The 12,445-nt window shown below is 38.5% G+C and overlaps 2 protein-coding genes across 3 annotated transcripts in view; one reads left to right on the top strand and one right to left on the bottom strand.

The window, feature by feature from the left end:
• LOC140158975 (uncharacterized) overlaps positions 1 to 7,792 on the bottom strand; it is a 564,514-nt gene extending 556,722 nt beyond the window's left edge. For both annotated transcript variants that reach the window (XR_011859839.1, XM_072182277.1), the window contains exons 1-2: positions 7,502 to 7,792; positions 5,097 to 5,389 (exon numbers count right to left, since the gene is read on the bottom strand). Coding sequence is in view for 1 of the 2 variants with exons in the window: in XM_072182277.1 (XP_072038378.1) it covers positions 5,097 to 5,385 (289 nt within the window). In the remaining variant the exon portion in view is untranslated. The remainder of the gene's footprint in view (positions 1 to 5,096; positions 5,390 to 7,501) is intronic.
• Positions 7,793 to 11,059: 3,267 nt separating this feature from the next.
• LOC140158974 (ubiquitin carboxyl-terminal hydrolase 24-like) overlaps positions 11,060 to 12,445 on the top strand; it is a 38,798-nt gene continuing 37,412 nt past the window's right edge. The window contains exon 1 of the mRNA XM_072182276.1: positions 11,060 to 11,129. The gene's annotated coding sequence lies outside the window, so the exon portion shown is untranslated. The remainder of the gene's footprint in view (positions 11,130 to 12,445) is intronic.

Below are 12,445 nucleotides of genomic sequence, written 5' to 3'. Positions count from 1 at the left end.
GGTCCAAATGGGTCTACACTAATCAAAATGTATCAAAATAGGCCTATGTCAAGAATAGTGTTAGTCTGAATAAGGATTTGGCTCTAATTGGTGACTACCCACCAAGTTTCAGACTAAATACAACAGTCAGAGATGTCACAAGCTGACCCAAAAAATCCTGAACTTGCTAAGCATAGCGAAGCGGAACTCTTGCCCAGCACGGCCGGGGTCCCCTTTAGGGTCCCTGGTGGGGTCCAGATGTTTTTGCACATTTAGCACCACAGGAAAGGCCATTTCAGAGGGTAACAAGGCGGTTCTCGAACCACGAGTCTCGTCTGCTTTTGTGACCGCCTGCTTTTGCGATAACTTTTGGTAGAGAGGTAAATTAATTTGGCGGTTATCGGCTGGGCACGATTATCTGGCTGATGGTAACTGTACCCACCAAGTTTCATGGCCATGCAACAGTTTTTACTAATATGACCTCAGATGACCCCTGGTGGCCCTGAAATGACCTTCTAAGAATTTGGCTCTAAATGTTGACTGTACTCCCCGTGCTAAGTTTCATGCCCATATGACAGTTTTTACTAATTTGACCTCAGATGACCCCTGGTGGCCTCAAAAATGACCTTCCAAAAATTTGGCTTTAAATGTTGACTGTACCTACCAAGTTTCATGCCCATACGACAGTTTTTACTAATTTGACCTCAGATGACCCATGGTGACTCCGAAATGACCTTCCAAATATTTGGTTTTAAATGTTGACTGTACCTACCAAGTTTCATGCCCATACGACAGTTTTTACTAATTTGACCTCAGATGACCCCTGGTGACCCGAAATGACCTTCCAAAAAATTTGGCTTTAAATGTTGACTGTACCCACCAAGTTTCATGCCCATACGACAGTTTTTACTAATTTGACCTCAGATGACCCCGAAATGACCTTCCAAAAATTTGGCTTGAAATGTTGACTGTACGCACCAAGTTTCATGCCCATACGACAGTTTTTACTAATTTGACCTCAGATGACCCCTGGTGACCCCAAAATGACCTTCCAAAAATTTGGGTTTAAATGGCCGGGGTTCAGGGGCCCACCTTACAAATTTGCAATCAAATTTGGCAATACCAAAGAACTATTTCATCAAAGTAATAAATCAAAACAGAAAGATGCTTCCTTTACGAGTTATAACTCATTGAAAGTGTTACTTTGCTATACTTTAAATAAAAAGCGACTATCTTAAAGTCGTCATATTTCCTTAATTACATGACCGATCAAGCTGTTATTTGGATATGTGATGCACAGTTGAAAATTAATTATTAAAAGATTAGGTGACCTCAGTTGACCTTTGACCTTTTATGTGACCTTTGACCTCACGAAATTGGATAAAGTATGTTGCGCTGAAAATCTAATCAGGTCGAGAACCTCTGGCCACGCAACTCCCCACCAAGTTACGTCACTGTACCCCATACGGATCTCCAGATAATCTGTTCACATGGTATTTTGCTTATTACGCATATATTATGCAAATTAGGTACTTAATTACCATATTTTACGCTCAAAATCTAATCAGGTCGAGAACCTCTGGCCCCGCTACTCCTCACCAAGTTACGTCACTGTTCCCCATACGGATCTCCAGATAAGGTGTTCACAAGGGTTTTTTGCTTGATATGCATCAAATACGCATTTAAAATTATGCAAATTAGGTACTTAATTAGCATATTTTGCGCTGAAAATCTAATCAGGTCGAGAACATCTGGCCACGCTTACTCCCCACCAAATTACGTCACTGTACCCCATACGGATCTCCAGATAAGCTGTTCACAAGGTTTTTTTTGCTTGATATGCATCAAATACGCATAAATTATGCAAATTAGGTACTTAATTAGCATATTTTGCGCTGATAATCTAATCAGGTCGAGAACATCTGGCCACGCTTACTCCCAACCAAGTTACGTCACTGTACCCCATACTGATCTCCAGATAATCTGTTCACAAGGTATTTTGCTTATTACGCATAAATTATGCAAATTAGGTACTTAATTCCCATATTTTGCGCTGACTGAACCTACCAAGTTTCATGCCCATATGACAGTTTTTACTAATTTGACCTCAAATGACCCCGAAATGACCTTCCAAAAATTTGACTCCAATGTCGACTGTATCCACCAAGTTTCAAGCCCATCCAGTAGTTTTACTAATTTGACCTCAGATGACCCGAAATGACCTTCCGAAAATTTGGCTATAAATGTTGACTGTAGCCTACCTACCAAATTTCATGCCCATAGGCCTACTAGTTACGTTGTTATTAGTTTCCGAAAGCAGCCATCGGTTCAAATAATTGATCTTTGTAACTTTTTTCTGATCAGGGAATAGTAAAAAAAAAAAGTGATTTCCCCACCCCCTGCTGTCATTGATTGCTTGCCATTCCTTTTGATTTCTCTCAAAATTTAGCTCATGATTAATATTGCACAGCCTATAGTAAAAGATGAAACTTTGCAACTTGCAATCAATGATTTCTGAAACCACTAATTTCAGTCACATTTGAATTCAATTATTATTATTATTATTATTATTATGTACATTATTATGTTCATAATATCCAACATTATTTTGACCTTTTCTATTACTGCCACCCCCCCCCCCATGACCTTGTGAATTATTCATTCATAACTGTGACGACCTTGAGACCATCCAATCAGAACAGATCAGAATCGATCAATACGCCATAGGTCATGACCTCCTGATTGTAAACATAAAACAAGCAAGCTGCATGGCGAGATCGGGGACCATCGACGTAACATCGATCAAATAAACCTTGGTCTTGAATTTCTTAAGAAGTCCTGGCCTAAAAAACATGTTGTTTTTCAAGAGAAAACATATCAATCTTTGATATTCTGAAGTATAAAATTGTTGTGCAAAGTGGAACATCATTTATTTAGACTGTTTTTGCTATGGAAAAATACGGAAATTGTTCAATATTGCGAAGTGGGGTAAAGTAAAATCTCATTGAAAATATAATTTTCCCTCAGAATCATGTCCACAATATGATTAAATTGACTTTTAAAACTATATTCTAACAAAACTACAATGAGTGTGATGAAATACGAACATTTTTCATGACTTTCGGTCCGTCTTTTGCACAAAAATTGAGGTCACAAAAATATGTGCACTTGCGCAAGGAAAAATAGTCCACTAGGAAATTCATTTACCCGATTCATTAGTTCAGATTTATTCAAGATTCAGACATGTTCTTGACCATTTTTGACATTCCTCAACTATTTCTTTATTTAAATTGTAAAGAAATAGTTAAGAAAAGTTATGAAATAGTAAATAACTTCAGAATCTGAACTGAATCTTAAGAAATTACCCTCCGTTGGTTTCCGTCACTTTTACGCAACTTAAATTATACAGACCAAAATAATCTCTAGCACACACGGGGTACCACAAAACAACTCGTTCATCGTGGCTTTTTTACCAAAAAATCATATTTTATCGAGAGTATTTGAAATCTACCTGGAGTGCAATCGATTAAATAATAAATAAGCAAAATTTAGAAACAAATTTCAAGACCAAATATCAAACAGACAAACATCCTTAGCACAAAAACCAACGCCCGAATTGGCTCTCTAATTGTTGCGATCAGTTAGGCCCTTTTAGCTTCGCTCAGAGCCAAAAACAATGCACACTCAATGGTCCTAAGTAGAACCTAAGGGGTGCACCGCTCATTCCGACAAGCCGCTAGTCCGACAAGCCGCTAGTCCGACACGCCGCGAGTCCGACAACACAAATTCCCTATGCTTAGAGGTGCGTTAGTCCAAAAATGATTAGCACGGCGCTAGTCCGAAAAAAAACATGCTCTAGTCCGAAAATGAAAATCACTGCAACAGTCCGACACGCCGCTAGTCCGAATCTGAAAACACAGTTTTCAGTCCGACACCCCACTACTCCGAATCCGAAATACATTGCGCTAGTCCGAATTTAAAAAACACTTCTTCAGTCCGACACTACGCTAAAAACTATGGCGCTAGTCCGAAACTGAAATCTACAGCGCTAGTCCGAATCTGAAAAACACTGCGCTAGTCTGGATCTGAAAAACACTGCACTAGTCCAAATATCAGACTAGCGCAGTGTTTCCCCCAATTCAAATTCGGACTAGCGCAGTGTTTTTCAAATTCGGACTAGCACAATGGTTTTCAGTTTCGGACTAGCGCAGTGTTTTTTAGATTCAGACTAGCGCAGTGTCAGGCTGAAGGAGTGTTTTCCAGATTCGGACTAGCGCAGTGGTTTTTATTTTCGGACTAGCGGCGCGTCGGACTGGCAAAGATTCGGACTAGCGGCGTGCCGGACTGGTGTAGTGCATTTCAAATTCGGACTAGCGGCGTGTCAGACTAGTGGAGTGTCGGACTAGCGGCGTGTCGGACTAACGCCCTGTACCCGAACCTAATGGTTCTTGAGCTGTTCTCTATACTGGAAACTTAATATATAACTGGGCTCTGGAAAGGTTAGAAGAAAACATTTTAGACCTGAAAAGGGTTCTGGAAAGGCCTTGGACCCATTTGGGGATTCAGTTTTTAAGAACCTTTTCTCTAGAGGTTTGTACCACTGCATTGTATAATGGGCTTTTCCAGAAATTAATGACACCCCCCCCCCCAAGAAGACATGTGAATTTTTTACAAAAATTTTTTTTTTTTTTTAATTGGGAATTCCCATTTTGAAAAAAAAAGAAGAAATGTTTAAAAAATTGGGAATTCCCAGTGTCCCCAAAGAAGACAGGCACATTTTTGCCAACAATTTTGGTAATTCTCAGACCAAAATTGTATCAACAAAAAATGAGAATTTGCACATTTAAAAAAAAAATCCTTACAAAAATTGGGAATTCCCAGTGTCCCTAAAGTAGACATGCAATTTTGCCAATATTTTTTGGGTATTCCCAAGCTTAAAATGGGGGGGTATTTTTCTTAGGAATTCCCATGTCTTCTTTTGGGTTTTGAGAATAATGACCATTTGAGTGGGGGGAGGGGAGGGATTCCTAGAGTAAAAATAGGTGAACATATTTGGGAATCCCATGTCTTCTTTAGGGGGTGCATCTAATTTCTGGAATAGCCCAATATATACCTACCTCCCCATGCCACTCCCACAGATCTTTGACTCTCAGGAACAAACTTCTCCCCGATACTCTGTGCATGAAGATTTGTCTGCAGCACCCCTACAGTCGTATTGTGATCAATGGAGCATAGAGGACACTTAATCATTGATGATCTTGACTCGGTGTATAGTCTTTGCAGGCAGATCTTACAAACCGTGTGATTACATGGTAGGATTTTTGGTACATAGAGTTGCGAATTGAAGATTTCCTTACACACAGGACAGCTAACGTCTGCTTCTTTAATTGTGTTTCGTGCAGCCATTTTGCTAAAACAATAAAAACAATTTTAGTAGTGTTTAAATAATATTATTATAAAAAAATAAGTTTATGGCAGCCACCCACAAACATAAGCCTATTCTTGTGTAAATGCAAGTACTTCCCCCACCCCATACACCCCTATTAAGGTGAATGTGGGGAAATGATAGGGTTTGTTACTAATTAGACCTACTAAATTACATACATTGCCCAACCCCTTGGCATCTTTTTACAGGCATTACATGGCCCCAGTATCCCACTTGTTTCTGCCACCAATCCCCCCGGTTGCAGGGTCGGGAGATGACAATTATTACAAAATGTTGTAGTGCACCAGCCTGCTATAGTGCACCAACCGGTTATGTAAGCCCAGCTGAAAATGGTGGTGGCGCATAGTTGGCAGTGGTGATACAAACCCACCCTTTTTATTTCAAACCCACCCTTTTTATTTTATACCCTTTATACCATAACTCCGAAACCTACCCTTTCTAAGCGTGGTTACTACTTACTAATCATAGATAAGTGGTTATGGTGGTCCAGGAGGTGCAGATTTGCATCCAAAGAGAATTACATATTGAAGTTTTAGATGACCAAACACTACAGAATGGGATTTCAATGTTTTTTGTGTTTCATTTTAATAGTGTCATTCAATCGGAAATTACAGTAAGCTTTGAGATTGCAATTGTTGACTTCTAAACCCACCCTTTTTATCAGTCACCACCCTTTATATTTGGACACACATTTTAACCAGAAATTTTTCAAACCCACCCTTTTTTAAAAGCATTTTGTGGACCTCTCAAACCCACCCTCTCTAAAGCGTGGGTTACCAACAGTATGGCGCCAGGATTTTTTTTTGGGGGGGGGGAGCAAAATCAACAAATTGCTGCAAAAAGTTAAAATTTTCAAAATTTGATTTTGTGTTTTTATTGGGGGAGGGGGCATTATTCCATTCCCCATGGCCCCCATCAGTGGCATAACTAAGAGGGAGAGCGTGGCGCAATGGTTAGGGTACTTGCCTTTAGTGCATGAGGTCCCGGGTTCGATTCCGGCGGTGACGATTTGCTGGGATATTGACTTGGAAAAAAAAAAAAGTCTGAAATTAATTGGCAACTTCTGTAGATTAAATTCAGACTTCCGCTCTCCCATGGTTCATTTAGAATTGGGTAAATGAATCATGAAAGTACTCAAATCCTTCGGAGGGGACGTTAAGCCGTCGGTCCCGTGTACAGAGAGCCATACCTGTACATGTATCTCGCAGCCAGTTTAAACAGAGTAGGGTGTTAACCCCTGACTGTTCCCAACCCGTCCCGGTGTTCAAATGGACCCCAATGGAAATAAGCTTCAATAGAGGCTTTCTTGGGTTATCCAGGGTTGTCAAAACCAGAACAAATCAAATCAAACTAGTAGGAGGGGGTGGGGTGGGAACCCTTGCCCCCTGCTTGTCCCCCATGAAAAAGGTAAAGTGGCCTACTTCTGATTAATCTCATATTTGGTCATTTTAACCTTAAAATCCCACTTTTTGCGCCATACATGTATGTCACCATAAACATCTTTTGTCACCAAAAGGTGCTGGATTCACTATACTTCAAGACAATTTTTCCAACCCCATGCCAAAAAGAAATCTGCGCCACTATTCCGGGGACACATTCCAAGCAGATCCCAAGAAGCCTCAGACCCCCCCACAGCCCAGTGGGACGAGGGTGTTGATGTGCTTACAAACCCAAACAGCATGAATGATGCCTGCCCCTCATTTATTATATTTTCCCCCGCTTGCCCCCCCAATGAAAATGTCTAGTTACACCACTGCCCCCATGTGGTACCGCCACTGGCTCAAAAGCCCCACAAGTGCCCCACATTTCCTGAGGCCATAGGGGGTCTAGGAAAGTACTTGAATAGTGCATTAAAGAATTGGTAAACCCTGAACGGCATTGTACCTGATAAAGATTTCAACATTTTGGAACAAGTATTTATTAGCTTGGCCACAAATGGCAAAAGTGGTTTGTGTGCATGAGGGTTTTTCCCTTCAAAAATCTACTAGATAGTAGATATACTTTTTAACACATTTTGTTATTAAAATAAATGCAAGCTACTTCATGCAAACTTAAAAAAACAGTGAATTTTCTTACCTTCAAAGATCAAAACCTACTCCTGAAAATGCTTGCTAAATCAGAGACGGTTCCAGGGTCTATGGCTAAATTAAATGAGCAGAGATTTAGTTTGTGATTCAAGTTTCCTTCAGATTCTCTTCTCAAATCAATAATCCATTGGATTTCACCAAATTCTGGCAAAATAAAGTAATTCATGGGTAGTTCTATCAAGAGAACTACATTCCTTTAGATCCACACAAAGTTTGTATAATAATCAATATAAAAGATCTGTCAAACACCAGGAACCGCATTACTTGGTTGAAATTACCATAGCTGGTTGGTAGTTCTCAGTCCATTGTTGTGTGTGAATACTTTTTTGTCAGACTAAATAATATTCATTTGAAAAGTGCAGATACCAGTATTCTGAAAAAGGGGTGGCTGTGGATTGACTGTGCATGGGATTTTTATTTTATTCTATGCTTAAGGGATCTGGAATGAAGCGTTTCGACAGTATTTTTTGTGGGACATGAGAGCACATCAGACATATCGAATTGCATTCTGAATACGAAAAATGTCTTTCTGATATATCAAATAATTTTCATTTTTTGAAATTCATGATATAATACAAATTTTATGACAAATTATTAAAATATTTGATATTTTTCACATTTTTGACATATAACAGTCCTTGAAGTAAATTTTATAAATCTAATGATATGTTCTTAAAGTGTATGTAGCTGGGAGGAAATACCGACAATCAATTGAAAATTTTGACCTTTCATATTGAAGAAATGGATTTTTTCCCAAAAAGTCCTAAAATTCCATATCTTCAATACGAAAGGTCAAAATTTTCAATTGATCGTCGGCTTTTCATCCCACCTACATACACTTTAAGAATAAATCATCAGATTTATCAAGTTTACCGTGTACTGTTAAATATCAAAAATATCAATTTTTAATCATTTGCCATAAAATGTGTATTACATTGCTAATTTCAAAAATCAAAATTATTTGATATCAGAAGGACATTCTTCGTATTCAGAATGCAATTCGATATGTCTGAAGTGCTCTGATGTCCCACAATAAATACTGTACAAACATTCATACCCCATCCCTTAATCAATCAATTATTGTATGATCGTGTTCAATCTAGTGTTATATTAGATCCTACTGGACTGAGTGGAATGACCCAAACTTTTACCTACATTTGTAGTCTAACAAAGTCCCAGGAACAAAGTCAAATGAATCAATTGCATAAAGTGGGATATTTTGGGGCTTTCCCTTTTTTTCTTTTTTCTCAATATATTGCATCACCTTTGCTTGCAAAAGTATATTATGTTACAAGTACAAAATTTATATTAAAAAAAATTTAAATTCTTCTTTTTACCACAATAATAAACATATTTTAAAGGGTAAGCAGGATCCAGTGTTTTATAAAAGAAGACACTTCTTGCAGGAAATTGGATAGGAAAAATAGAAAATTGTTTGATTTTCCGCAAGTGCTTTTCCTCCGTCTGGTTACCCTCCCCCACGGGTCACAACTCACAACCAGTAGGGATCAAGATAACTCTCAAGGGGGCAAACTTTGACAAAATGGTCAAAAATGGCTAAAAAATACAAAAAAGGCATACAAATCTTAAATATCAGGGCATCCTGCATCCAGGGAGGAGGGAGGGGATAGACTTCTCACAGGGGGAGCAGCTCCTCCTTGGCTACACCAGTGTTCACAGAAATCCCACTATTTGGGGCCAGACAAATTATTTGATTCCCCATCTCCTTTCACTTTGCTACCCAACATCCCACCCACACACCCATCCCTCCACTCCCAGAAAACAACCCTGTTCCTGCAACTGAAGCATAGTTTTGCTGGAATATCTATATAATAATACGCTATTCTCTGTCTGTAGATCTGACTGTCTGTCTGTCTGTCTGTGACTGCTAATGTGAGGCCACCGTAGGTCATACGGGGCTCAAACTTGGTGGGTGGGTGTAGTTCTGTCCCGGTAAGAAGAAGTATGTCACCAGGGGTAATCTGAGGTCAAATTAGTAAAACTGTCATATAGGCATGAAACTTGGTGGGTACAGTCACCATCAGCCAGGTAATTGCGCTCAGCCGAGAACCGCTAAATATGGGTAACCGCCTAGTAGTATTATAAAGGCAAATAGCATGGTCATGATGGCAGAGAAGGGCAAACTGTACCGTTTTTTCTTTCATAACACATGACAACAAAAATGGCATTATTGTTATGTTGCACACTTGTACTACTACAAGGTGAGGCAGCTAGTTTAGCATAATTACTAAATACTAATCTATGGTGTGCATTTTGCTTATAAAACTGCACAATTGGACTAGTCGTGTGTTAAATTTTCTTACAAAATCAACAACAAACTAATACACCAGAAGCAACAAGGAAAATACAAGAAGCAAAGCAGAAAAAAGAAAAAGAAAAAAATCACCACCTCCAAACAAAACAATAATTTTGATAGATTTGGGTGCTTTCCCAACTTTTGTTTTTTTGTATAAATGTGTTTATTTAGTTTCTCTCTGTCTTTTGAACAATGATTGGTCTTGAAGTCCTGGAAACAACTTTTTATTTTTATTTGGGCATAATAGTATACACTCCCTGTATGTACTAGAACTTGCACAATGGGAAATCACTGCTTCAAAGATTCTATTGATCATGTAAAGTTGTTATCATTATTTGTGATTAAATTTTTACGCTGTAACAATTTCAAACTTTGAATGAACTTTTTTGTAGTGCTCTTAAAGGAGGGTGGTCCAATTTTAACTTTTTTTTATGCATTTTCTACTTTGTAAAAATGTGTATCATGGCCCATAGAAGTTAAACAATGTATCTGTGTCAGTGTGTGGCACACCACCATGGTAGCTGCAGTTTAATTGTGGCCCTCATGGACTTAGCAAGTACGTAACGCAAGGCGTTCAACCAAGCACATAACCAAAAGCGCCAATCCGGCTTGAAATGTGTGTGTGTGGGGGGGGAATTGGCCAAAATTGTCAAAAAGAGGCTGAAAAGAACAAAAAATGGGTAATGTTGCTGAAAGATGGGGGAACACAGCCCCCAGATTGACACCCATGCACGTAGCGCTGGAGAGTATACTAAACCAACAGAGCCCAAAAGTACATGTAGTGCTACACCATGGGAGCTCATGAGGGATGATGGCAACAACATTTATGTTCATAACATTTTCACTGGTGATAATGAGAAAAATATGAGCTTTCTTCAGATGCCAAAATCAACATTTTTAAGGTAAACTTAGTAAGGGGTGGGCCTGTCAATTCGGTCAGGGGGAGCAAAATGAATTTTAGGAGGTCAAAAATCATGAAATATCCTCAAAAATTGTTTTTTGAATTTTTGTCAAGGGGGGGGGGGGGCAAGATCTCTGACTGGGGGAATTTTCCCTCCATTCTCCCATGCCCTTGTGGTGCTGCCTTTAACTTTGAGAAAAGCTCAAAAACATGAAAATTTATGAACCACAAAGTTTTAGTATACATTTTATTACCTGTCAATTGAATACTTCTGAAATTTTGTATGTAAATTGCAAAACCGGTACTTTCCAAGGGGATTACCGATGCAATGCAATTATGCATAGAATTGGGAAAAAATTACAGCATTCAACAAAACTTGTTTGCAGACTGGTGTATCAGGTAGGCCTGTATAACTTACAATATATCTTTTAAGGTGGCTGGGTATACTCTCAGACATGCATGTAGTAAAAGTGCCATAACTTTGTAATTATTCACGCAAGACGTATAAAAGTATACATTTTTTAACGGCAAGACATCAAGGAATCTGAATATAAATACAGATTTGGTGTAAAAACAACAATTTTGAAGAAAATCACAAAAAAGTGAATTTTTGGCAATTTTGTTTTGGTACTGCAAAAAAAAAAAACACTCTTTCCAAAATGTTTTGTTTTATTTTTTTCTTAATCTTGAGGCTCCATTCCAAAAACTGTTTTTCTATTTTTTTGATATTGGCCATATTTTTTGAGATATTGACCATATGAGGCATAAAAATTAACTTTTAAAAATTCACAAACGCCTATTTGCACAAAACGATGCCTAAAATCGGAAATAGACCAAAATATGAAAAAAAGAGAAAACAGTTTCTTAAGTCGATCTTGCTTTTTACAATGAGCATAATTGCTTAACTATAGATGCTGTACAGGGGAAAGAAGAATTACGCATCGCACACTATAGCACATTTAAACATGAATTTACAAGTGGATACATAACATGCATAGGCAGATATACCAGAGAAAAAACTCCGGACATACCTGCCTGTGCGGGGACTTGAACCCCAGACCTCTCGCTTGTCGGGCGAGAAGTCGGGCGAGAGTTTCCACTTGTAAATTCATGTTTAAATGTGCTAGTGTGCGATGCGTAATTCTTCTTTCCCCTGTATATTGATATATTAAGAATAACGATTAAGCATCATTAATTTGATCTCGTGCGCTAGTTGTGATGTTTGAATGTTTCCATGTTCCAGTTTATGATGCGTAAGCTGTATTTTATTGAGTTATCGTGTACCTAAATCATCATTTTACCAAGAAAATTACCATTGAAATAACGGCTGTTGAAGTTTAAAGTATAGTCACATTTTGCACTTTCATCGAAGCTCACAGAGGAATGCGGCAGTTCTTGTTTTTCTACCTCACCATTACATGAACATCGAATAAATCCACAGCCCCTTGACAAGTTAGAGCGAAATCCATTCATTTAAATCGGGGAAAGAACTTGAAAAACATTTTATCAGCTAATACAGAGCCATTTGACCACTTGAAATTAGTGTTTCCATACGATGCGCCACACTTGCAGATAAGTGTTGCGTATGCGTAGCGTATCTGTGCGTTAACAAATTGCGCGACTACGCGCACATGTACAACGCTGGTACAACAAAGATTTTCTCTCTTAAAAATTTGCGAACACAAGTGAAATAGTGAAATAAAATCCATAAAATA

The sequence above is a fragment of the Amphiura filiformis genome, chromosome 8 (assembly GCF_039555335.1).
Source record: "Amphiura filiformis chromosome 8, Afil_fr2py, whole genome shotgun sequence".
Classification (NCBI taxonomy): domain Eukaryota; kingdom Metazoa; phylum Echinodermata; class Ophiuroidea; order Amphilepidida; family Amphiuridae; genus Amphiura; species Amphiura filiformis.
The sequence above is the reverse complement of the archived record's forward strand: the minus strand, read 5'-3'. Positions and strand labels throughout refer to the sequence as shown.